The sequence below is a fragment of the Ochotona curzoniae genome, unplaced genomic scaffold, assembly GCF_017591425.1.
Source record: "Ochotona curzoniae isolate NIBS_2020 unplaced genomic scaffold, NIBS_Ocur_1.0 scaffold_4763, whole genome shotgun sequence".
NCBI lineage: Eukaryota > Metazoa > Chordata > Mammalia > Lagomorpha > Ochotonidae > Ochotona > Ochotona curzoniae.
Genome location: NW_024467123.1, coordinates 4,825,490 through 4,851,494, shown reverse-complemented (window position 1 = coordinate 4,851,494; position 26,005 = coordinate 4,825,490). Strand labels below are relative to the sequence as shown.

The window sequence follows — 26,005 nt, the reverse complement described above, 5'->3', positions numbered from 1 at the left end:
AGTCCTGTTTAGGTTCATTATTGCATTCTGTGCTCTTCTGCCTTTAGTTCAACAAGTATTTTCCTGTACTTCATTTTCACTCCTGTAACAAACCCAGCTTTCTGCTGGGGGTCCTGATGCACATCTATCATGACCCATGTAGCATGCACTATATTAAAAGTGCTCATCTGACAGCACAGTGATGCACACCCTCTGGGATAGATCTTGGATAGCCGACTGGCTGTTCCAGTACTGTGCAGATGTTTGCTTTTGGCCCCCCTTTGCCACCATATGATGTTGGCGCCTTCAAACTGCACCCATGTGTAAGCCAGATTAGGGAGGAGAGGTCTGTGCCAAACACTCAAAAGCTCAACGTCTTTCTCCAGAGACAATCTACATGAAGGTACGGACCCCCACGTCTCGGATCAGGAGGTGCTTATCTGACAGTGCACTGTGCAAGCCTCTTTTGATCCTTTCTTCTAATATAAAGAAAAAAAATATGAAACACGTGTTTGAAGCATTTTCATCATCACTGGAGTTGGTTCAGTTTCCCCCTGCGATGTCAGTCATTAGTAAGGCCTGTGCTAGAACACCAGGCTGAGATTTGCTGCTGAACTGGCCAGAGCCCGCTCCCCCAGCAGGCTAAAGGGCTGGCATCCAGTTGTCTGTTCAACGCCGTGCAGGACCCTGCCTTTCCAGCAGAGGGCACAGAGTCAGCCGGCAGCAGGCCCTCAGGACACTCCGGCTGCATGCACACTGACCCTAAACAACCAGGAAGCAGACGTCGACCCCGTTTTCCAGCTCGAGAAATGGGTTAAGTTTCAAGAATCTTGCCAAAGTCCATCAAGCAGGATCAGAGCTGGGATTCAACTTGAGTGTGATTTAGGTTAAGCCTGCATCCTTCAGCCAATTGTGCAAGTGGGGAGAGGAGATGGAACTTCCAAGAGATCCTTCAATCTAGTTTTGTGGTTAAAAGCTGTAAGGAGAGGTTGAGGAATCTGAAAATGAAGGAAGTCCTGACAGAACTGAGAAGAAAACGGAAAAAGTTCTTTAAAAGCAGTTATCAAACCTGTAAAGCAAACAAGCCTTGGGCCATCCAGTGGGGCTGCCAAAGAAAACTGCCAGAGCTGGGTCATTCCACCCCAGGAAACCGCCAGGCAGAGGCCTCGGGCCAGGGCAGTGCTGGAAGCAGGTGATCCACCGCTTCATCCAAGTACTCATGGATACAGTGTCTGCCTGGTGGCCGCTTAAGGGCTGGCTCTAGCCAAAACTGGTTAAGAGATTTATGTTAAAGACAACATGTGTATTGAAAGTAGCAATTTTATTCGAGTTAAAAGTATTTACAAAAACCCAAAGACATACTTCATGAAACTGGTACAAACTATTTTTTTTCCTGCCGTTGGCTTTTGCTCCAAAGATCACAGCTGAGAAATACTGTATAAAATAAAAATAGGATTGGATTCAGAAAAGTACTCTACTGTTCTAATTTCCAACTGGTAGTATTTACAGAAATATTTACAGTGGAAAAAAAGGTTACTTTAAAACTTTAGTTAATTTGCAAGTCAGCCTCAAGTACCCTAAAACGCAGAGTTCTCTGAGGGTTAAAAACACACAATGCACTGTGCAGGGGAGGAGAACCCCGCCCCACCCCCACCCAACCTGCATCTCTATCAGTGCTTGACAATTAGTTATTATTTTAAAAAACAAAACAAAACAAAAAACTGTTAAACACTGAGGTAAATCAATTCTCAAATGATTACCAGTGTAACAGAGAAACACACCTGGCCCTGACTGGTCTCATCTCAATGTATTAGAATCCTCCCTACCTCTGCCACAATTCAGTTTGACCAAAAATTGCTCCTTTTCCTGTATCCATTAATTAATAAATATCAACATACTATAAAATAATCAAACAAAACCTACCCACCTAAGTTAACTCTATGGAGATCATTCCAGATCTCCTTATCCAAAAGTTTGCTCAGCTAGCTCTTACTCTTAGGGCAATACAGTCTCCATCTTTGCAAGTTACACTGGTACACTATGCTCTTAAAAGCTTAAAAAGCAACAGGGAAGGGTTGGGGCGGGCTGAAGAAAACAATTTGCCTGCAATCAGTTACTTCCTTATAGATTTCCCAACAATCTGCATTATCAAAAATAGGAAGACAATAGAAGGCAGCCACTGTATTAAAAAACATTACAGCTGGCACTGATACAAGAGCCCCGATTTGTCACTTTATACAAGGAAATAACTAAAGTCTAAAAGGGTAAAGTTAGACTTTTAGCTATTTTCCTCAATACACACCAAACTCAACAATTTATGGCTTCAAGTTTTACAAATCCAATGAAGAAACAGGATGTAAGCTATGTGAAAGGTATAATGAGAGAGAGTACTCATGAGCTAGACCCCTGGAAAGCCTGTATCAGGCCCAGCTGATTAAAAAGAAGAAAAGTCATAACCAGTGGTCTGAGAATAATTAATACAGGACAAACTTGCAAGATCATAAAATTAAATCTATAAAATGTGATTTCTGTTCTCCAAACCAGTTTCCCAAACAACTGTTCTATGAAAAAGACTCTGAATAATAAAGACAAAAAAAATGACAACAAAAGGATCTTCTCTAAACCAGCAATTTAAGGCTTTGCGCTTACAAATTGATCCTGTCACTCGGTAACAAGAACATTCATGTCATCTGGAAACGTGAATTCCCCATTGGTGTTTTAGCTTCCTTGTATTTATTTATTGAACTGAACATTACAAAATATATCTAGAGACCCTCCCTCAAAACGTTAATCATGTTTTGGGAGCCTCCCTAGTGTAAGTGTAAACTACCCTGGGCTTGTCTAGTTTGCTCAATGCTTTACAGGGCACATGATTTTATATAATATCCCCTCAAACAGTTACTTGTTTTCTTGTTATCTATAGCTATGACACATATGTCATGATATCGAATATGGTCATGATCTCAAAAAGTGAAAAATAGCTCAACAACCCAAACCTAATCAAGAATAAAAAAATATACTATTAATCCCTTGTGTCTTTGGATTCCATCTAATTTTAAATACAGACAGTAGTTCAGGGAACAACAACCAAAAAAAAATTCACAAAATTATTAAAAGCTTTATTTACGATTGGAATCATTCAACAAAAAAGCAAAAGCAAATGAGCCTGAAAAAGGAACTGAGCTGTTGTCCAGAATGTCCTCAGAACATTCGATACCTCAGTTGCTAAGCTGCCTTTGCACCTGGCTGGCATGACAACAGTGGCTCAACGTACACAGCAGTTGCACTAACAGCAGCACAAATTTTCCCCTAAACACTTGCCAGAAGAAAGCAAGAAAGTAAGGGAAGGGCATAAACTCTGCCAAAGTGAAGTGTATTTAAATACTGCGTGGAATTGTTAACAGCCAGAACCTTTTCCCTCATTTTTGATAGCTGCAGACTGATGTAGTAACTGTCAGTTAGCAGATGCAGAATGCCTGACGAAGAGATGGTTTGAAAACTCCAAACACGAATGGTACTGATGATGTTCTTGGTGCGTCTCCAAGGACTTCTCATGACTGTTGTTTGTCTAAGGACAGCTCCAGCATGACCAAGCTCCCGAAGCAAGGGTAAAGCAGCTAGCAGTGCTCCAAATATTCGATCACCCTGGAGATAGATTTCTGACCTGTTGTTCCAACAGCACACTGAAAGAGGAGGGAAGGAAGTCACAGTTAACATCAGTGTTGGAAGTGTTAAGCTGGAGATGGGTTAGTCCTCAAATTCACTAAACTGAACAGTGTAAATCAGAGCACACACAGATCAAACTGTGGCTTTGACAATGCAGCACAGAGCTGTATTATACAGCAGTTATCCTACAGACACCAAACCACTCGCTGTGGCACAGTGTCTGAAATCTTCTATGGGCTGTACTTAAAATAAAAAGCCCTCCAGCTGCTATGAGAGTTACTTGCCGTAAGGTTCATGAAGCTCAGGAACTTTTTGAGCATCTCTGTCATTATGGAGAAGTCCCCTTCTGGCAGATATTCCCGCACGGTGGTCACGTTGATCTGAGGAGAGACCCAGGACACTTGGCTCAGCTGGCAGACATGAGATGGCATCTTGTGTGGCAGTGTGGGCTTGGCACACTCCTGGCTGCAAGCGCCCACAAGCTCTGTAAGCATTCTGGTCCACGAAGCTCGGCATGAGCTCCGTAAGATGCCCACCTCACTCTCAGGGGGAAAAAGCCAGTTAAGGCTCCAAAGACTGCATTTACCTTTCCTTGACGATTGATCTATTATCTGAAAGGCAGAGTTATGTGTTCACATCTATGAGCAGGGCAGGCCTGCAACAACAGACCGCACTGCTGGGGAGCAGGAAGAGGTGTACAGAATGTACTCAGGCGCTTGTGGAGTCAGAGAACATCTCATGATCCACAGCTGAACTCAACTGATTATGTGAAACAGGAATGAACCAGGAGACCGTCCCTAAGGTGATCTACCATCATCTATGACAAAGATTATCGGGAACAGCCAAGATAGAAGACTGAAGTGTTTCCCTTCATTATTAGCAAGAAGCAGATAAAATATACACACAATCTTTTCTAAGGAAAACATTAATCTGTTAAAAGCACCATCTCTTCATTACAGTAAAAACTGCCTGACAGCCTCAGGAAGAATAAAAGGAAGCACTGTGAGACATACCTAAAGCAAGAGGTCAAACAAACAAAAAACAAGCTTCTCACGTGATTTTTGTCCATTTTTACCAACTGTGCCATTCTTTCTAAAAAATTCCTCCACAGGATACTTAATTACAAAGAAGCAACATTCATTCAAGTATCACACAATGACACTGTGGTCATATACAACTGTGTGCTTGTAAGATTACAACAAACTGAAAACCCCCTCTCTCCATCTGGCGCAGCTGCCAGTAGTAAAAAAAAGGTGATTACATGCAGTGTGTGACCCCGTCATCACACATCACTATGTTACTGTTTGTCTTTTAATATGTACTTTTTTTTAAAAAAAGATTTACTTATTTTGGGGGCTGCTGTGATAGTTCAATGCCTAATCCTCCACCTACAGGTGCCGGTACCCCATATGGCTGCGCCACTTCTGATGTAGCTTCCCTGCTTACAGCCTGGGAAAGCTGTAGAGGACGTCCCAAAACCCTGAGATTCTGTACCCACGTAGGAAACCCAGAGGAAGCTCTCAGCTCCTGGCTTTAGACAGACTCAGCTCCAGTCATGGGGGCCCTTTGGGGAGTGAATCAGCAGATGGAGTATCTTTTTCTCTATAGATCTGCCCTTCCAATAATGATAAATAAGTTTTTTAAAAAGAGATTTATTTTTATTTGAAAGAGAGAGAGAAGAAACAGGGAGATCATCCCTCTCTGGTTCACTCCCCATGGGACCCCAATGGCAGAAGCTGGGCCCATCGGAAGCCAGGAACTCCATCTGGGTCTCCCATGTGTGTCTAACGACTGACCTGCACCCATTTAAGTCCACATGAGTTCACCCCAAGGCTGTCTGAAAAACGCCCAAACGCATTTCTTAGGAAACATCTGGCAAGTAACACATGACTGTCATACAAGTAAAATGTCAGAAAAACAGCTAAACAAAATACTGCTGAATCTACCATGCACAAAAAAGTCCTCACTATTCCAAAGCAGATCTGTTCTGAGCGACACATTACAGAACGCAACATAGAGAGGACAAGGAATAGTACTGTGCTTCATGGCATGCAGCAGGTATAGAAAGAAAAGGCACGACACAGCAAGCCCTGTTTGGGAAAAAAAACTATCCTAGGAGCATGTTAGCAGGACTGAGAGAGGTCTGGTGCAGATGCAGCGTGTACAATTCCAGGCACAGAGGGAGTCACAAGGGCAGGTAGAAACAGCAGGAGACGAGAGTCACATGCCCAGACAGTGAGCGCCAATGCGTGCATGCTTGTGCAACACGCTGCCCTCCCACAGCAGGTGCTACTTTCCAGTCCCACGCAGACACTCTGGACGAGCCCATTTTCCTTACATCTGGGGTGAGCCGGCCAGCCAGCTTTCTGGTTAATCATAAGGATCTCCAAAATGAAAAATACAGCTGGGGCTCAATGAATTCACAAAATAGTCCGCAACTTAACCATATGACTTTTTTAGACACAAGAGAGACAGATACAAACAGGAATAGGAATAAACGTGGAAAAGATGGCTCAGATAACCAATCCTTTCTTCCCTTCCATCACACATAACAAATGTTTCTCATTTCCTCTTGAAATCAGTCGCTAAACTGAATAGGTTGTAGCAGAAGAGGACAAAGTTGACATAGGGCCTCCACAACAGCCACTGGGAGAAGGCTGGTTTACAGTACCTTTAAGTTGACTAAAACTACGAAAGGGACAGAAAGGACTGAATAAAACTTACATAGGACTCAGACCACTGGAAGTGGGCAGCAGGAGGCCTATAACCCAGAGAATGTGATGGCAAATACAGGTGGCAGGCAGAGCCTGTAAGGGACAGAGGGCAGGCCTGAGTCCCTCCTCGAGTGAAGCCATCACTGTTCACAATACTTCTCCGCAACCCTGCAAGCCACGGAGGGCTCAGCTTCCCACTGAAGCACCCCACCCTACTACACAGCACACCTCGGCTCACTCCTGCCACCTCAATGTCCTGCTCCCAGAGGAAGATTCCTGAGAAACACCCCCCAGCAGCACACTTGCAAGGGAATGCCACAGTGCCTCAGACACAGCTCACGTCACCTCACTTGCTCATCCGTGCTCTTCCCACAGCAGCGGGCTCCCAGTGGCCAGAAACGGCTACTCCTTTGCTGACTCAGCCTGATTACTCAGACACTCCCAGCTCTCCCGAGTCCGCAGTGACCTAAACCCACGGTCATCTTGTTTCTCTACCCAGTGTGTGCTCACACAAAAGCATGTGACCCGGTGTAGGTCAAGATGAGCAGGAATCTACTTGGGGAAAACTGGGGATGCCTGCCAATGGGGAAACAGGAGCAGAGGCACCTACCAGTGCCAGACTCTGTTGCATTAGACGAGAGCCCTGTCCACCATCAGCTGGGACCCATGGAAAAAGCTAGTACAAAACAGCAAGATGGGCAAAGGACTGTAGTTCAGAAACAGAGCAGGTCTGAAAGCTGAAGGTCTCACAGAGACACTCAGGACCGAGATAAGACAGTCATATTGCTGGAGGCACCTGAGTCCTGGTTCTGCACTGTCACCACTTCCGCTCCAACCAAAGGTATCTAAATACATTGATTCACCAATCAGGACAAATCATCAGATCATACACACACGTACCTTGCCTAGTGTGTTAAAGAAAAAAAAAAATACTTGAACTTCAAGAAAAATACTGGAAATGTTAGACTTTCATTTCTTTTCTAGCCATTTTATTCCATGGGGAAGAAACAACTCTAAAATCAGCCAAAAGCTATCAATGAAACGAAGCTGCCACACTGCAGTGAAGACAACCATGCCATCATTTACTTACTGGACTCTCCTGGCAGAGACAGCCGAGGAGCAGTGCTGTGTAGGAGGCCACGATGCAATCCTCCATGTGTTTGCCAGCATGCTGAAGGGCTGAGGGCATTAAAAGAAAGAGTTTTAACAGCACAGTAACACAAAGCTCACACAACCAAGTATTCTGTTCTCTTTTTTTCAAAACTACTAAACAATTGGTGCCAGGACAATAGGATTGCGTAAAATTAACAAAAATTGACTCAACATGGGTTAGGGACCCAGGTGTCATGCCAAAACCACAAAATTGATAGCTAAAGCTTTCATGCTGCAAGAGATGCTGGGGACTTGGGGGAGGGAGACAGAAACAGACACTGACATTTTTCCATCTGCTGGTTCACTCCCCTGATGGCTGCACTGGCTAGGGTTGGACCAAGCTGCAAGCTGAAATCAGGAGATTCGTCAGGGTCTACCATATGGTAGCAGGGCCCAAGAACTTGGGCCATTATTCTGCTTTTCACAGGATCGAAGTGAAGCAGCCAGGACACAACCCAGCATCTACAGAGGATGCTAGCATCACAAGCAGTAGCTTTCATTCCTATATGCCTCAATGTCAGCCCCAACACAAAGAATTCTTTCAACAGAAAGAAACATTTAAAAACTGGACAACGCATTTGAACAGACATTTCTTCCAATAATATATGTGGAAGGACAAGACACACAGACGCCCCACAATGATCAGAGAATTAAACCGTAGCGTGATACTACTTCCCATCCACCAACGTGACCACAAGCACATTTTCCAGACAGTTTATGAAGATATGGAGAAACTATCACTTATACATGGCTGACGCCAATGTAGCAATGTAGAATGGCTAACAGATACACTGGAGAAAAAAAACTGAGGCATTTTCTTAAAACATTAAACATAGAATTAATATTTACCCAGCAATTCTATACCTATATATCCATGAGAAATGAAAAGATATATTTCTACAGCTATTCAATGCATTATTCAAAATAGCCAAAAAATATAAATCAATCCAAATGCCCATCAATGGACAACTGGGCAAACAAAATGTGGCACTGGGGATACAATGGGCTACTGGGCTATGTAAACAAGCAACACTAAGAGTTACTAACACACAATGCAGACCATAAAAATACATTCCTGGACATAACACGGTAGCCTAGTGGTTAAAGTCCTCGCCTTGTATGTGCTAGGATCCCATAGGGGCACGAGCTTGTGTCCCAACTGCTCCACTTCCCATCGAACTCCCTGCTGTGGCCTGGGAAAGCACTCAAGGATGGCCCAAAGCCTTGGGACCCTGCACCTGTGTGGGAGACCTCGGGAAAAGCTCCTGGCTCCAGACTTTTGATTGGCTCAGCTCTAGCTGTTGCAGTCACTTGGGGAGTGAGCCAGTGGATGGAAGACCTTTCTCACGTAAATCTGACTTTTCAACAAAAATAAAGTGTTGGGGTCCGTGCAGTGGATGTGGGGGGACGCAAAGGTGTGAAGAGTATTGTTCCATTGCAGGCAGGGCCGCAAGGAATTTCCCGCTGTATGGCAGGGCCTGGTGGATGTCTCTACAACCACCTGAATGCAGCTCCACCTTTCTTTGCATGGATACTGGACCACCCCGCAGAACAACTCTAATCCATTCAGGCATTGTTTGCTACTGTAGAGTTGTCTTTTTTACTCAATGTGAGCTTGGAGGTTAATGTCAATAATAACATCTTGCAAAAGGGCCTTCTATTATTCCTACTGTCTTGGCTGTCCCCGTTGATCTTATGCTAATCAAGGGACCTACATTTAGGCTTTCATTCTTTCCTTGATCTTTAGGTTCTCCTTTTCTTTGTGATACAAGATTAAGTTGTAGAATAAGAATTGTAGTAGGAACTTCTACTGTTTTTAGGTAAAACAAATGGCAGAATAATCCTTAGAAACACCCACTTGACCATGATGTAAAAAATCCGAGCCAGAGTTTGACTGTTTCTGTATAAATAAAGCGGACAGCTTTCCCGCATTGTCCATTATGATCATGAAATCATAGTGCTCCATTTATTTCCTCTTTACGCCTCAACCACACACCTTTCCCTGAGTTCCGAACTCAGCTGGAGCTGGACTCTGGCAGTAAAAAAATCTTTAAACAGAACTTCAGTCACAAACAACCACAGATTGTACAGTTTCTTTTAAATTAAACACCCCAAATAAGCAAATCCAGAAAACAGAAAGTGGATAGCTGTTAAGGCTGATGGAAATGTCTGGAATTAGGTAATGGTAACAGTTGTACAACTTTGTGAATATACTGAAAACTACTGAATTATTCACTTAAAAAAAATTTATTTCAATGTATAATATAAATTACATCTCGAACTCAGAGAAGAGGAAGATACACAGCAGATACAGAGAGAGATCTTGCATCCCATTGCTCACTCCCCAGATATCCTCAACAGGCAGAACAGGGGTCAGGTTTAAGCCAGGAGCTGGGACTGGGTCTCCTACACGCTTTGTAGAAGCACTTGCCATCGTTACCTGCTGCCTCTAGGGTACACTAGCAGAAGAAGCTGAACAAGAATAGGAAGAACCAAGAATAGGAGCAACCAAGACTCAATCCCAGGCAATCCAAAATGGGATTTAGGTGTCTTACTCAGTGTGCCACAAGACCGTTCTGAAGATATTTTTATAAAAGACTGTTAACCAAGCAAAAATATTGTGCTAAAGGAAACATAAAAACTTAGTAAAGCTGAAAAGTTACCATTAACCCATAACAATTTCTTATACTTGCAAGCCCTACAGCATTAAATATGGGAAGGAATGGGCATCAGAAGAGTTTCAGAATCAAACACTGATGAGCTTGCTTCCTTGCCAAGAGAAGTGAGACAGTATTTAAATCTCACAATTTTAAGGAAGCACAAATATAGACCAAGCACTGCAATTCCCAATAGTAGCAGATACTCCAGGATGGCCAATGTGGCATGCTGAGTTGAGCTGCCGTCTGCAATTACAGCATCTCTTATGGTTGCTGATTTGAGTCCCGCTGGATCACTTCAGACTGGGACTGCGGGCCCTGGCACTTGGGTGAGGAGACCTGGATGGAGTTCCAAGCTATGGCCATTTGGGGAGAGACTCAGCAGATGGAAGATTTATTGCTGTGCACTTGCCTTTCAAGTAAATAAATCATTTTACTTAAAAACAAAAAAAAATTACTCAATAATATTTTAATCATATATTACAAATGTATCTCCAGTACATCTGTACCCAGTACTTACCCTTTGAAAACTATTACTGTAACTTGCGGTGCAAGATCTATTTGAAGTGAAGTCGAAAAAATAATCTCAAACTTTCAAAACTAGAAAAACCATGCTGTTTAGCTGCTTTTCTCCACAAAGGTGAATAAAGGACGGAAGGCCCAGAAAGAGAAACAGCTTATCCTGACCCCACTTCTTCACTATTGGAGAGGCCCTCAAGTAAGAGCTACATTATGACAATGCTTTGAGTCCAAAAATGAAACCATTGTTGTCTATATGAGTAAGCATACCTTTATTGAGGTCAAGTTCTTCATCCTCCTCCTCCTTCTTTTGCTTCTCTTCTGTGCCATCGGTCTTCTCAGTTGACACCCACTGGATTTCGCCACTGGTCTCTTGCCACTCTCCACTCTTATCATGCTGAGTAGTGGGGGCATCTTTAATTAACTCATCTGTTTTACTCTCAGCCAACTGGGCTGCTCGTTCTCGCTCAAGGAATAGCTGGTTAAAAAAAAAAATGTTAATCATTAAAAAACAGTACCAGCCAGTAAGAAAACCACAAATGAGATTCTGATGGTAACATTATCACTAAGAAAGTGGTATGCTACAAAAGATAGAGTATAAGGAGCAAAAGTGATTGTCCTTCTTCGTGCTGAAAGCCAAAGCAAAATTACAAATGCTGCTGGTATTCACTCAAATAGTCTACTAATAATGTAAACGCTACTGGCAAGAATCAAAGCTTTAGTACTTTTCCTTAATTTGAGGAATAATGAGTGAGTTCAAGCAAAAAACTTAAACTTGAAAATACTGAAAAGAAAGTAAAAAAACTTAGGCAAATTGGATGGAGAGACTATATGGAAGAAGACGGGATGCTGGGTAACAAGAGGTGGAGGGCAACACGACCTCCTAAAGGCACTAACAGAGTTGGCAGAAAAAAGCAAAAAGTATCAGGAAGAAATGGACCTCTACTACCAACATTAGTATTTTATTGACACTATTACATAGGAAAAACAAGTCCTCTATTTCTTGTGCCCTTTTCTGCAGTCAGAAGGAAACACATGAAACTCCTTGTTCCTAAGTATTTTCTCTATGCTACTATGATGCTGAACATACAAGGGATTTATATACTGACTGCCATGAACTGGAAAAAGCTCCCAACTAAAGAGAAGCACTAGAAAACCAAAGGCCAAATTTCAGACTCGTGAGTATAGAGAAGAGTGGTATGTAAACTTGAAAGAACTGTGTGGAAGAATCTTGAGAAAATTAAGAGTAATTCCCCACAGTGGTTCTAGAGTATCCAACAGCGCATGAGATCCTGCCAGGGAGTGAGGACCTGGACCGACACATACACACAGCTTCTTTTCAGCTCTCTTGAGTACACAGTGCAGCTTTGGAGAACTGCCAATCTTTATGTGAGGTTGTTGGTCTAATGGCTAATATTCATTAGCTTTCATTTCTAATTTAGTAACTACTGATATAACTCAGATAATCTTGCCTTGGAATTCTCAAATTATTTTCAAAATTTTAAAGAGGTCTTGAGATGCAATCTATGAACAGAGAGTAACAGCCTGACAGTTACAATTTAAGGAAACACAATCAAGCTACCATGACCACTCCCTGAAGACAAAATGTCAAGTATGGCTGATTTAAAAAATGCTAACTTCAGAATTAACAAGAATTATGAAACAAGTATTCACTACTGTTTCAAGAGACATACACAATTTTTAATAGTTTTAATGGAAGTCTGAACTGAGGAGAGGACATATGTGTTTGGTGATGACTGAACACCAAATAACATTCACATACACATAAACGCATGTACATATCCTGATATAATTATTCCTAAGGTAATTAGCTGCTCTACACATACGTTGTAAAGCAAGGCCTGAAATTTGGGTACTAAGGTTAATCTTCACAGAATTTATCACTCAAAAGGTACAATAATCCAATAACAAGAATTTCAGGCCAGTAACAAGGACAAATCCTAACAAAGAGAAAGCTAGCGCACAGGGTGATAGCCAGAACAACAAGCAGCTTCTATATCAGGGAGTACAACGGGAAACCAGCTAGGTAGCCCAAACACTCCCAGGTCAGGCAGATAGCACAGGATAATCTGAGGCTGTCCCTGAAACCAACTGTGGCCTCTGTAAATAAATCCCTACAGCGTGAACAGAGCAGATCAATTATCCATTTCTCTTTTGGGGGAAAAGGCAGATACACAGAAAGGAAGAGAAATAGAAAGTCCCTTCGTTTCACTGGTACACTCCCTCAAGTTGCTGAAACAACTGGAACTGGGTCAATCCGAAGCCAGGAACCAGGAGTGTCCTCAGGTCTCCTTCATAGGTGCAGGGTCCCAAGGCTTTGGGCCTTTTTCCACTGCTTTTCCAGGCCACAAGCAGGGAGCTGCAAGGGATGTGGAGCAGCCAGGTCACGAACTAGTACCCATATGGGATCCCAGCAGATGCTAGGCGAGGATTTAGCCAGTAGGGCACAGTGCTGGATCTATCAATTATCCATTTCTTCAAGTCAAGAACAAATTCTTAAGACCATTTGTGGCTACTTTTCATTCTATTTTAGGTATAATGTGAACATGTCAACTTTCAAAAGACAAAGACCAGAACCCTTGGGATAAAAAACCTATTAGAACTATACAAAGGAAAAGCAATAAGCTACTGACACATGCAATAATCTGGATAAACCTCAAGGGCATACACTTAATGAAAAAAGTTAAGCCCAAACTACATACTGTAGGAGTCAAAAATTCACAGCTATGGAGATGGAGAACAGATCTGTGACAGTTGTGAGACAAGAAGGGTGGAGGTGGAGGGCTGGGCAGCAGGGAGCATAGGAGAATCCTTCCACAGTGTTATTCCTGTATGTAGCTTACCCAACACTTAGTTCATGAATCTATTCATGGGGTAATACAACCAGAAGACATACACTGCACACACAAACACCCACTACACACACTTTGTAGGTTCAAGTGGTAAAACTGAAGTATTCTGTATAGTTAATGTACCAGTCTTTTTCCCGTTTTGTTGCTGAAACAGTTATGTGAGACACATAACTGGGCAAAGAGATGAAGCTGGGCAAAGTATACACTGGCGTCTTTGATCTGTTTTTATAACTTCCTGTGAGTCTACCTTGAGCTCAAAATATAAGGCTTTTTAAAGTAACAAATAAGAAATGCTTCTTTCAAGAGTACTGACAAATTCCACAAACAAAAAATATACAACATATTATTTTAGAGTATTTTCAGCGTTAAAGGAATTCTTAAATGGCATTTGAAGGCCAATAAGTCTATTATCATGAATGATTAATATATTGTGTTATTGTTTACCATCACTGTTATTTTAAGTAACACAGATCTTTTTCCAGTGGTTTTATATTTTAAGACATTGAAGAGCAAAATTTCAAAAACAAACAGACAAAAATCCTGGAAACAAAGTTTGAATCCTAACAAAAAGCCCACAGACTACTTTTCTGTTTTCTGTTTTTCAACACTGAATCACAAACATCACGGACAAGAACAGGACAGGACAATGGAAAAATGCAACCTTAAATAATTCAAAGAAATGCTCTCACCACAACCTTTCCCATGCTCGGCTATTTCTCAGACGAGCTAAGGATCAAGTCAGCGTCTTCTGTGGTCCACAGGCCTACCAAGGCCCTGACGGAGACCAGGCCAGTAAGTAAATGCTCTACACTATCAACTGGTAAGGCAGAGCTGAAATGTAGTTCTACTTTTGTTACCAACACTGCTCAAAATCACTGAAAAAGTGTGTTTCACCTTTGCCCTTTGCTAAGGATGCTTAAGGAGGGATTATGACAACTTAAAAAGGCTGGAGGAGATTCCTGGCTCCTGGATTCAGACTGACTCAGCACCGGCCATTACAAACATTCAGGGAGTGAGCCAATGGATAGGAGATCTTCCTATCTGTGTCTTTTCATCTCTGTACATCTTTCAATTAAAATAAATCAATCTTTAAAAAGAAAAGAAAATAAAGGTTCATTCTACAAACTGAAAAATAAAGAACTGATCAGGTGCAAAAGATATTCTCTATCCTAACTAGCAAAACATGTTTTAGGAGTTCTAAATAAGAAAATAGAGCAATGCATCAGGGACTAGGAGAGACGACTAATTGTTACCTGAACTAAAGCCTGAACAGCATGAACTTGTCCAGCTATCCTCAAACCATCACCTTCTCCAGCGCAGAGGGAGGAGTCGAAGGAACAGGCTGTTTCCATGTTGACCAGGCAGTGGCGATTCCGAGCACTATACTCCACTAGATTGATCAGCAGACCTAAGCCCTAAAAAAAAAATGTTTAAGAAAAAAAAATGCTTTTTATCACAGATGAAAACTTAAAGCAACATATCACACATACTTTTAATCAGCAACTAAAAATCCTATCAGTGCTCTCCCACTTGCAAGACACTTAAAAACCATTACGGAAGATACCAGTCTTCCCAAAGAATGATATCCTGAAACTTTCCAACCAGCACCTTCAGTTACCACATTCTTGAACAGCCACAGGCATGTGCATAAGGAAGTCATCAAAACAATCAGCATAAATTACACCAACTCCTTCTTAAAAGGCCAACGCTTCACCTCAGAACTAGATGGAGATGCTGCTCCCACAGGGCGTTTGGACTCACCAGCACTCGGATATCGAACCTCTGCTCCTGAGGTAGGTACTTGGGAACCTGAAGCACACAGTTCATGGCTGTGCCGATAAGGCCATCCTGCTCTCCTGTTTTGGTGCTGCCCCACTCTGAAGTGACAAATGAAAACAGGAAAATTTTCACTGGTTCTTCCTAAGGATGCCAACAATCTATTTATTAAAATGGGTACTGAATTATATAGCTATTCCTTCATTAAAATATATTTTTGATATTTCTGTGCCAAAGTACTACCTGGTTCTAAAATGATCAGCACTGTAAGCTGCCAAGATTAATTTAATTCATGATGACACTTAAGCATCACCACATCAAGAAAAGAACATGCTCTTACTTGTCATACATGCAAACACATAAAAAAGTTGAAATGATTATTTTACACCAAAATATTAATTGTACTTTTCTAACATTTTTAAAAGATCCGATTTGTTTTTTTAATTTAAATTTTACTTTTAATATTGTTTACAGAGTTGAGAAGAATGTACATCCACATGAGCCTCTGATTAGGGTGGGGAGTGTAAGACATAGAGGAATGTGAGTGGGACTTTATTTTGAAAAGTCAGATTTAGAGAGGCTAGAGAGGCAAAAAGAGATCTTCCATCCACTGGTTCACATCCAGATGGCAACAATGCTAGGGGTGGAGCAGGCTGAAGTAAGCAGCCAAGAGTTTCATTCACCAAGTTCTCCCACATGGGTGACGGAGGACCATGTATTTGGACAATCCTCTGCTGCTTTTCGCAGGCTATTATCACCGAACTGGATCAGAAGCAGAGCAGTGGGGATATCAATCAATGGCTGCATATGTTACAGGTGGCAGCCACAGTCCCAGTCCCCACCTATGTTTATTTTTTTTGTACTGTACATTTTACAATTACTCTGAATTCTTCATTTAATTTTTTAAAAAATTTATATGACAGGCTCAGCACAGTAGCCTAGAGGCTAAAGTCCTTGCCTTGCACATGCCAGGATCCCATATGGGCACCAGTTCGTGCTCTGGGTGCCTCACTTCCCACTCCCCATCCAGCTTCCTGCTTGTGGCCTAGAAAGGCAGTAGAGGATGGCCCGAAGTTTTGGGACTCTGCACTTTGTTGGGAGACCTGGGAGAGGCTTGAGGCTTCAGGATCCTGGTCTCAACTCAGCTCAATCTGGTCACTTGAATGAATCAGCGAACGGAAGATCTTTCCATCTCTCTTTAAATCTGACTTCCGAATAAAAATTTAAAAATTAAAACAAAATTTACATGAGCGCCAGAGTTACAGTTCAGATAGTCAATGTCAGAGAAAGACGGGTTCATTTGCATGCTCACATCCTTAATGCCTTGGCCTACAGCTAGAGCCAGGCCAAAGCCAACAGTCAGGAGTTGTATCCAGGCCTCCAACGGAGCAGGCAGGACCTGACAACTCATGCCATTGCCACTGCCTCCAATGAGCACCAGGAGGAAGTTTTATGGGGATGGGGCGGCGACACAAACCCAGCACTCCACAGGGGAAGTGGGTGTCCCAAGCAGGAGCTCCCGGCTATACCCCTCCACCAACTTTCTGAAAGCACTCTCATATAACAGTGACAAAATATGAACACTGCATCACACACCATTATCATTGGTCAAGTTGAGCAACACCCCGATGATGGCCCTCATGCAGTCTTCCACGGCTTTGCCCACGTGGTTTGTCACATTCTGGTGAGGCAGAGGCTTGTTGTCACCTATGCAGATGCTGTTCTCAGCGCGGTTATACTGCTGGATCAGCTCTTCACAATGCTGCAATGCTCTTGAGAAACAGTGAAACTTACACTATTACAACAGACAACAAAAGTCATACCAACAGACTAACTTGACTTCTACTAACTTTTCCTCTTCTAAAAGTTGAAACGTGCTAACTTTTCAATAATGTATCAAATACATCATTCTTTAGGTTTTAAATTTCATGAAAAAATCTATTTACAAGACTTCCCACAACCTAAGTTTACATCTATACTGCCAATACCTGCCACTGCAAGCTATTTCCTGGAGTTGCCCCTGATTTTACCCATCTCTCCAGCACATCCAGACCATGATGATTCCCCAAACAGAATAATCCTTTACCAAGAAACTTTACACACTTCTAAAACTCATTCATGTATTTTTCATTTAGTTCTCAGCAGATAGAAAAATGCCGTACATCTCAGTATTACATAATAAAAAAATGGGTGCAAGATATGTACTTGACTAATTCATTTATAACTTGAAATCTTTTAAGGTGCTGTTTCCCAAGAGCCGTGTAACAGCATGAACTGAATTCACGCATTCTCAACATACCATGCTTATATTGTCAAACCCACTCACTTCTTTAAGTGCGCCACAAATTAAGTGAGCTGATTTAGTCAACTGACTCTCCAAATAGTAAACACTATACAAAACCCTTATCAGTCCCCTAGTGCATCTATTTCTAACTACTCTCTAAAGCACTGGGAAATTCCTAAGGTTTCCAGCATCTTGGAATCCATTGATTAGGAAGTATTCTTTATAACTTATTCTTTCCCGATGTTTGAGCTGCTGGGCATACGGGTAACTTGACTGTATAGCAACACTGAACTAAACTGTGGTTTTTGAGGGGATGTTAACATTGACCACACAATCTCTCAGTATGCAATCTGTGTATATCACAATTCTACTGAAAAACCATAAAAATGGCAGGAGTGGTCTTTCACAAACATGTTAACTCTGGTCTCTAACTAAAGTCACTTCTAAGAAATCTGACCTTCACTTCCTAATGCAGCGAAAGAGCTGAAACCTGTCATATTAAAGATCTCCATTTATAAGACATCTGTTATGGGTTACAAAATATCTGTACAGAGATATTATAATTAAAAGGAAGTAGAGATAAGCAAAAAATCAGACATTTTTATTGATAAGAATATTCTTTGGTAAGGGAGATTAAAACTAGAATGCGTATGTTGAGGTTAATGTGACAAATTTTAGAAATGAAACACAAAAAGGTGAAAAGGAAACTACAAATTAAAAAACATTTTAAGAAAAAAAAAATTTTTTAATCACTGGCAACTTCGGAGACTAATCGAAATTTGAAAATGAATCATGCAAATTGTATTTTGAGTTTATACGGTATAAAAATAGTATTGTATATTTTCGAAAAAAAAATTCCCCTTCCTTTAGATTATAAGCAAAAGTTTTTATGAATAAAATATGACATCTGGATTATTTCAAAATTAGGTAAGAGGAAAGAGATGTCGCTAAAGATAGAAATGACTGGCTATAACTGAGAATTATTTAGCCTGAATAACATGTTCATTAATGTAAACACAGTGTTTTCTCTACTTTATCTATGACATTCTTCGAAATGATTCAAAGGAGAAATGACAAAAGCTAGACTCGAACTGCAACAGGCAGTTAAGTCCTACTGCATTTGATAAGGAAACTGGACATATATGCAAAGGCAGTAAGAATCAGAGATTTGAAATTATCGATTTTTTTTTTTTTTTTTGGTCAAAACAGGGATCTGGAGAAAGTTAAGTCCAAGTGGTTCTGTGCAGGAGAGCCTACAGGTCAGAGAAGTAGGACAGAGGCATTAAGAACTAGGACAGAGACATTGGGGAGGAGGTTGCTGCAATGAGACAGAACTAGGCCTGGAGACACCAAGCACCATGGTAACAGCCCTGGCCTAATTGTGATGAAGGGTGGGTGGAGGAGCCTAAAGAAGGAGAGAGGCTGCATATGTAGATCTGAAAACAGGTACAAATGAGGGGCAGAGAAAGAGGGCTCCAACAGTTCACGTACAACACATAAAAGGACTAACCCTGAGTTTTTCCTGTTGTAGACTTTAGACTAATTCAGCTCATTGGTATATACTGCACATCATACATGAGACATTTTAAAATACTCTAAGTTTGTACATATTATTCAATACACACCTTAAAAAAATCTCTAACACATTAACACACATACATACATAAAAATACTTGTTTTATCCTAACAACACTAGTTGGAAGACACAAAAATGTTAATATGACAACATGATGCTATCAAAAGAGGGATGGGGGCATGGAAGCAGTGATTGACTTATCCAAGGAAACAAAGCTGAAGTTCCAAAGCTGGAGCCCACACCAACACCTACAGTCCCAGAATCTATTCTTTTTGATCTGTAATATACTCCAAACCACAGACCATTTTATGAAGACAGTATTACAATCTCATTTCCTTTATGCTTAATCCAAGTGTTTGAAATACACATCATATTTTAGAAACACTTACTTAGCTGATGAAATAATGAGTTGTGAATCTTTATATGCTATCAAATAGCTCTGATTCTCTGGATTATGCACCGTTACCTAAAAGGGAAGAATACAAAAATGCTTGTGGCAATCTGTAGCTTCTACAAAAGGCTTAGAAACAGCCCTTGTCATTTAATACACTAACTTTACACCCCACAAGTTTCAGGCTTAAAGTAAGTTAAACCTTTACTGGAAAATTAAAGAGTCATTGTTATAATTGCTCATCTAGATTTATCTTTACATTCACTGTTCAGAGTTATTAAGCACTTAGCATCAGAGTTCTCTAATCTATATATAACTTTTGATTCACACATAGGTTCATTTAAAAAAGTTCCTTACAAAGAAATCTCTACTATCTGATATATCTGAAAACAACCATTTCCATTTCATATATGCTAGAAGCTTACAATTAACACAAGAGGATTTCTTCCACAGATGTTAAGTACATAGTGAATTCTACCTAGTCAACAACTGTGCATCCTGAAATCCTTCTACTCTAAACTGAATTAGGTTAAGTCGTTTGGGGCCAGCATTCTCAGGTAGTGGGTAAAACCTCTGCTTGCAACCCAGGCATCCCATAAAAGTACCAGTTTCAGTTTTGGCTGTTGCACTTCTGATCCAGGTCACTGCTAATGTACATGGGAAAGCAATGGAGGATGGTCCAAGTGCTTTGACCCATGCATCCACGTGTGAGACCCGGAAGATGCTCTGGACTCCTGGTTTTAGTCTGGTTCGGTCCTAGCAATCACAGCCATTTGGGGAGTCAACAGAGATGGAAGATTCTAAGTCTCTCTAACTCTCGGCTGCCACGGCCAGAGCTGAGCCTATCCAAAGCCAGTAGCCCAAAGCCTCCTCCAGGTCTCCCATGCGGGTGCAGGGTCCCAAGGCTTTGGGCCATCCTCAACTGCTTTCCCAGGCCACAAGCAGGGAGCTAGATGGGAAGCAGGGCCACTAGGATTAGAATCAGTACCCATTTGGGATCCTGGCACATGTAAGGCAAGGATTTTAGCCACTAGCCTACCATGCCAAACCCAGAATAAATCTTATATTAAAAAAATCATTAGCCAAGCAGCCCCCATCAGCATGAGCTGGAATTGATGTGGGCTGGGCCCAGCAATGCTACAGCACCCACTGGCAAATGCCAAGGTAAAGCAAAGCCAAGCCAGACTGAACTTCAATGCACAACCCACACACATGAGACCTGAGGGGTAGAGGGGGTCAACCCAGTAGGAGGGCTGTGTGGGTCTCCTCTGCTGGACCACTACTCCCACTGGAGAGCATGAGAGTTGGGATTGGGGCTAAATCAGGACGGGTAGGGTTACAACACCTGGTGGCCTGTATGTGAGCTGGATCAGGGCTCTATCAAGCTTTGTATATGCTTTGCACATGCATAAGCCAGAGTGGGTAAGGGTGGGTTGGGCTTTGCTGCAGCATCAGCTGGTAGATGCTGGCATGAGGGGCATGTTCTGTCAAGTTAAACTGCAGAATCAGCTGGAGAGGGCATGCACTGTGAGTGGGATGGCCCAGTAGGGAAACAGTGGGCACCTCCCTCTTGGGTTGCCACTCCCACTGGTGAGCATGAGAAACAGGACAGGGGGGCAGGGGTGGCAAGACAGAGTGGCACCCGCCAGCACGTGTGTGGTTTGTTTAGTCGGGCTGGTTGGGTTGCACTAGGCTTCACTGCCCACTGACATGTGTGAGAGCTGAATGGGATGTGGGACAGACTGGACAAGTCTGCTGTACATACTGGCAAATACAGTAACCAGGGTAGGGGGCAAGCCTGGTAGGGGTTACTGCGAGTCTCTTTCACCACAGACTAGGCTGCAGCTCCCACTGGTTTGTGTGAGGGCCAAATGTTGGTGGGCAGGATGGGGCTGGACTGCAACACCCATTGGTTTGCATAGAAAACAAGACTGGAGACAAGTGACCCAGCAATTCCAACTACCAGTGTATATGTAGGTTGATCTGGGTAACGGACTGTGTCAGACCCTGTATTGGTATGCACACAAGGAACCAGGTCTGGGATCACCTCACATGAGGTTTCTTTGGCAATTTCTCCCCAACTGAACTTCTGGACTCAGAACTCCAACCATGGAGAGAATTGCAGGTTCCATGGTCTGACCGTGGAGTGCATGTGTTAAGAGCTAGGCCTCCTCAGTGTCTTAGATGGAGTAGTGGACAGCATATCCAGTTGCACATGGAAGACAAGGCAGTACACTGGAGTCCGCAGACACCTGGTAGCATAACAGAGGATGAAGGATAGAACAAATTGATCAACTACCACAATTAAGCGTTGGTAGTGAATATCTGGAAAAATGGGGACTCTAAGGTAGATTATGTCAGCCAGTGGATTCTAGAGATTTCATCATGACTGGAGTGGTGGGACTGACAGCAACTCAAAACTGTTGTACTATCAAAACCACTTGAGCAGTGTTCTCAGAGCATGCCCCACATCGGGGACCCTGGGGTGGTGTTGGGAGTTTTTCCCCAGATAGGAGAAGGAAAAAAGAAAATGTGGAAACAATGGTCTCACCCACTTTCCTCTAGCCCTCAACCATTCACATCCTAATCAACTATGTAAAAATCATCAAAAAACAAAATTTAAAAACAAAAAAGTCATTAGCCAAAGAACAAAATACACCTATTTCAAGTTCAACAACGTCATTTTCCCAAATTCTATGAAAAGCTGTACCTAGAAATAATGACTCAGACACTCAAGAAAAATGTTCGTTCATTGGAAATTAAAGCAAAATTCTAACTACATTTAACTACTGTTTTCTGCAAACAAGTTAATGTATTTAAGTAGAATTCCACATTAAGAACAATAAAAAGTTGAGTACATATAAACACAACTGACATGAAAGGTTTGACATGCACCAAGAAGAAATTCCATGTGGAATTTGTTCATTAACAATCGGCTGCTCCAAGAAAGCAAGAACAGTTTCAGTCTGAAAGGAGGTGGTATATCAAACATCTGGCAGTCCTGACACACATGATCACAATTAAATAGTTTTCTTAAAACAGTTGTCCATACTTACACTTTCTAAAACTCGCAAACATCTCTCTGCTCCCCATAATGACGCTACCAGTTTCTCTTCATCCTCATCACTACTTAGATGATCCACACATTCTTTTACTAGATGGGAAAAAAAACAGACATAAGGTGGTGTTTCTTATTACTTCAATACTTACCCCCTTAGCTGACATTATTATTAAGCAAGTCTGTGCACACACTACAAATACACTGGGATTGCTTTTTATTTATCATAGGTTTTATACTACAGGAATCTGTTATATATAATACCCTATATATAACTCTCTCATTTCCATAATCCAAGTGTTAATGGGCACTTCTTGGAAAGAAATTTGCAGTATGCCTTCAAAGCAGACATTTTTCAAAGTGATATATTTTTAAAGTATATATGTACATGCAAAAGACACTGTGCATCATACCTTTATCAACAATATGATCCAGACCACCCAAAAGCCGGAGTTCTTCTTTAAACCAGTCTCCTGCTCGTTTAGAAGTAAGAGACAGTAATGTCTCCATAGCTAAATGCCCAGTCTAAAAAATGAGAAGCACCAGTAATGAATATTAGCAATTTCTCAGCAAAAATGTAAATTATTTTTCCTTACAAAAATTGCATCGGACCAGTACACAGCTTTTTAAAACCAGACAGTGAGGGAAAACAGCTAAATTTTATCAGAAAACCTATGTTCAAACAATGTTTTTTAACCACGAGGCTGTTTTCAGAAAGGAAACTATGTAGTCCCTCCCCACACTTTTCCCGGCAATATATTTACCGATGCTGTTATTTTTATAGAATAAAAGCCCAAGCATGGGATTAAGTGAAAGCACACATGTATCTTAACTGCAAATCAATCTATTGTTTAATAAATCCACAAGGAGGAAGGAAGTACTGTTCTTCAGAACAAAGTATAAGAGTACCAATTGCCTTGAATCAACAAAAGCACGTTACCATTTCATCTAACAGCAACTTATTGTTTTGGCATATACACATGTTTTTCTGACAGTAAATTTCAGCATTCTTTCACTCCCCATACTGCTTCTATAGGAGTCCCTGGTTCATTTTTGTATTTTCTTGCATGCTGCTTGTTTTTTTCTTATTGCTCTATGCATTTTCATTATCTATTCTAATACAAATCTTTTGTTCATTTTAGTGTTGCAGAAAGAACTGTTTTAAACTTCATGGTTGGCAACTTGGATACTCATTACTGAACACCATGACAAAATACTTCAGGACCACCAGTAGAGGGCACACAACAGAGTCATTACTTCTTTGCTTTGTTTTGGGTTGGCTTCAAGTCTTCCTTTTGTAAAAAGCACAGAAGCCATTGCCCCTAAAAAGGGCAATTTGATTTCCTGCTGTCATAGCATAACAAAAGAAATGCTTGAACTCAAGAGTTCAGGAGTGAAAACACTGGGTTTTCTTCTGCCTTCAAAAGATGCAAATTTAAACTCTAGCCTATATATGTTATATCTGGAACTAGATTATCAGATCATTTAGAAATTCAAACAAAATACATATTATAAAAAAAAATAAAACTCTTGGTACTACAGATCAGAAAAGCTCCAGAATATTTTTACGTCTTTAAAAAAAAAGTGTCTAAAGTGACAGAGCTAGAATCCAGTTATTTCCTACAAAGCAAGAAATTGAATGAACCTGCTCCTCTCAGAGCAGCTGTGAAACTGAGAATTTGTGAGGGGAACAGTAATATGATGTTTTAATAATAACAAAAGTTTTATATGTTTTTGTTTCTTCTACTGACATGAAAATGATTGATATTCAGTCTAAATTCAATATATTACAAGCCAGTAATTTAAAAGTGTATCACTCATAATTTTACATAAAAACTGAAATAATCCTGAGTTTCAAAGTATATCCAAGTCACTGCAATTGTCAGCTCTCAATTACTTGCATTTCATCTGAAAAAAAAAGTATACTTGATTTTAAATTCTCTCTCCATGGCATATCTGTAGCACTACCATATGCCTGCATCCCAAGCCAGAGTGGCTGGCTTTCTCCAGAGTTCATTCAGTTTCTTGTACAAAACAGAAGCAGCCCTTGAGCATACCAATGGTTGGGTCTTGCCACCAGGATCAGGAAACTTACATGAGGCAAAATGCAATAGAAAATTTGTATCTCTTTAATGCCTACCTCCTGCCACTGTGCAAAAAAACAAAACAAAACAAAAAAAACTCCTAGAATACAGAGAAGCTGATGAAGCTGTTTCAGACAAGGATTAAAATCACACTGAGAGACATTTTACAAGAAACTACCAAGGGAGGCTCTACGGCATGACAGGTAAAGCTACTACCCGAGACCCTATATCCCGTGTGGGCACCAGTTCAAGCCCTGTCTGCTGCAACAGTGGAGGATGGTTCAAGTGCCTAGGCTCCTACACCCACGTGGCCGACCTCAAGAAACTCTTGGCCCATCTCCAGGCATTGTGGCCACTCGAGGAACGAAGCAGCAAATGCTAAGAGCTCTCTCCATTTTTCCTTTTCTCCCTACAATTCTGACTTCTTAAAATCAATAAATCTTAAAATTTGCCATACTGTAAACCAAGGCTAAGAGGGGTTAGGGGTTCATATTTTAAAATGGAAGTCACTCACCGTTATATTTTCTAGATCAAGATGCTTGTTGTGTACAGTTTCACAGAGTCTTCGGATTTTTTCTTTGATTTTGTTCATGTCTTTTTCATTCAATAACTTAGCTGACGAAGCATCTTGTTCCAGTTCCAGAAGTCGAATCATTAGGTCTAGGCTAGCTCTATCAAGATCCATGTTCAAACGATCCCTACTCAGTATGTACATGAGGGCAGCTGTACAGAGGGACAGATTCTTCAACAGACCCCACCCCCCAAAAAAAGTTAAGGTAAGCAATTACTACAATTTCAGAAAATAAGGCCACTATTGACATACGCTGACAAGCGAAGATACCTAACACCCACGTTACTGATCATGTTTGAAACCTTATTTTTTATTCAGCAACCTCCTTAAAATATTTTAGAGAAAAATGCCTAGTAAATAAAGCACTGCTACTTAAAGTTTCCCTTTCTACAAATACGCCCCATGAGGACCCTGAAACTTGAAGAACTAAGCTGAATTACACATTTCTTTGGCCATTAAGTACTAAATAAAGAATTCATAAAACACTATTTTTAAAAAGATATACTACAAAATATCTTACCCTTTATAACAAATAGATAGACTCAAATGTCAGTTTAAACTCAATAATGTGTTTTAAAATCCACATCAAGAACTTAACACTTTTTTCACTGCAAAATATACACAGTTGAATCTGCATCCGTATATAGAACTGAAGATGCTGAAATATTCTGATTAATTTATTTAAAATAAACCACTAATTTCACA

At 41.1% G+C, this 26,005-nt stretch overlaps 1 protein-coding gene across 7 annotated transcripts in view; it reads right to left on the bottom strand.

The window, feature by feature from the left end:
• Positions 1-1,283: 1,283 nt before the first annotated feature.
• WAPL (WAPL cohesin release factor) overlaps positions 1,284-26,005 on the bottom strand; it is a 79,057-nt gene continuing 54,335 nt past the window's right edge. For all 7 annotated transcript variants that reach the window (XM_040970457.1, XM_040970458.1, XM_040970459.1 and 4 more), the window contains 11 exons: positions 25,244-25,471; positions 23,059-23,170; positions 22,644-22,741; positions 19,586-19,662; positions 16,933-17,108; positions 15,322-15,437; positions 14,814-14,975; positions 10,958-11,165; positions 7,450-7,538; positions 3,930-4,025; positions 1,284-3,662 (listed from right to left, as the gene is read on the bottom strand). In XM_040970457.1, coding sequence (XP_040826391.1) covers positions 3,597-3,662; positions 3,930-4,025; positions 7,450-7,538; positions 10,958-11,165; positions 14,814-14,975; positions 15,322-15,437; positions 16,933-17,108; positions 19,586-19,662; positions 22,644-22,741; positions 23,059-23,170; positions 25,244-25,471 — 1,428 coding nt within the window. In that variant the 3' untranslated portion in view covers positions 1,284-3,596. The remainder of the gene's footprint in view (positions 3,663-3,929; positions 4,026-7,449; positions 7,539-10,957; positions 11,166-14,813; positions 14,976-15,321; positions 15,438-16,932; positions 17,109-19,585; positions 19,663-22,643; positions 22,742-23,058; positions 23,171-25,243; positions 25,472-26,005) is intronic.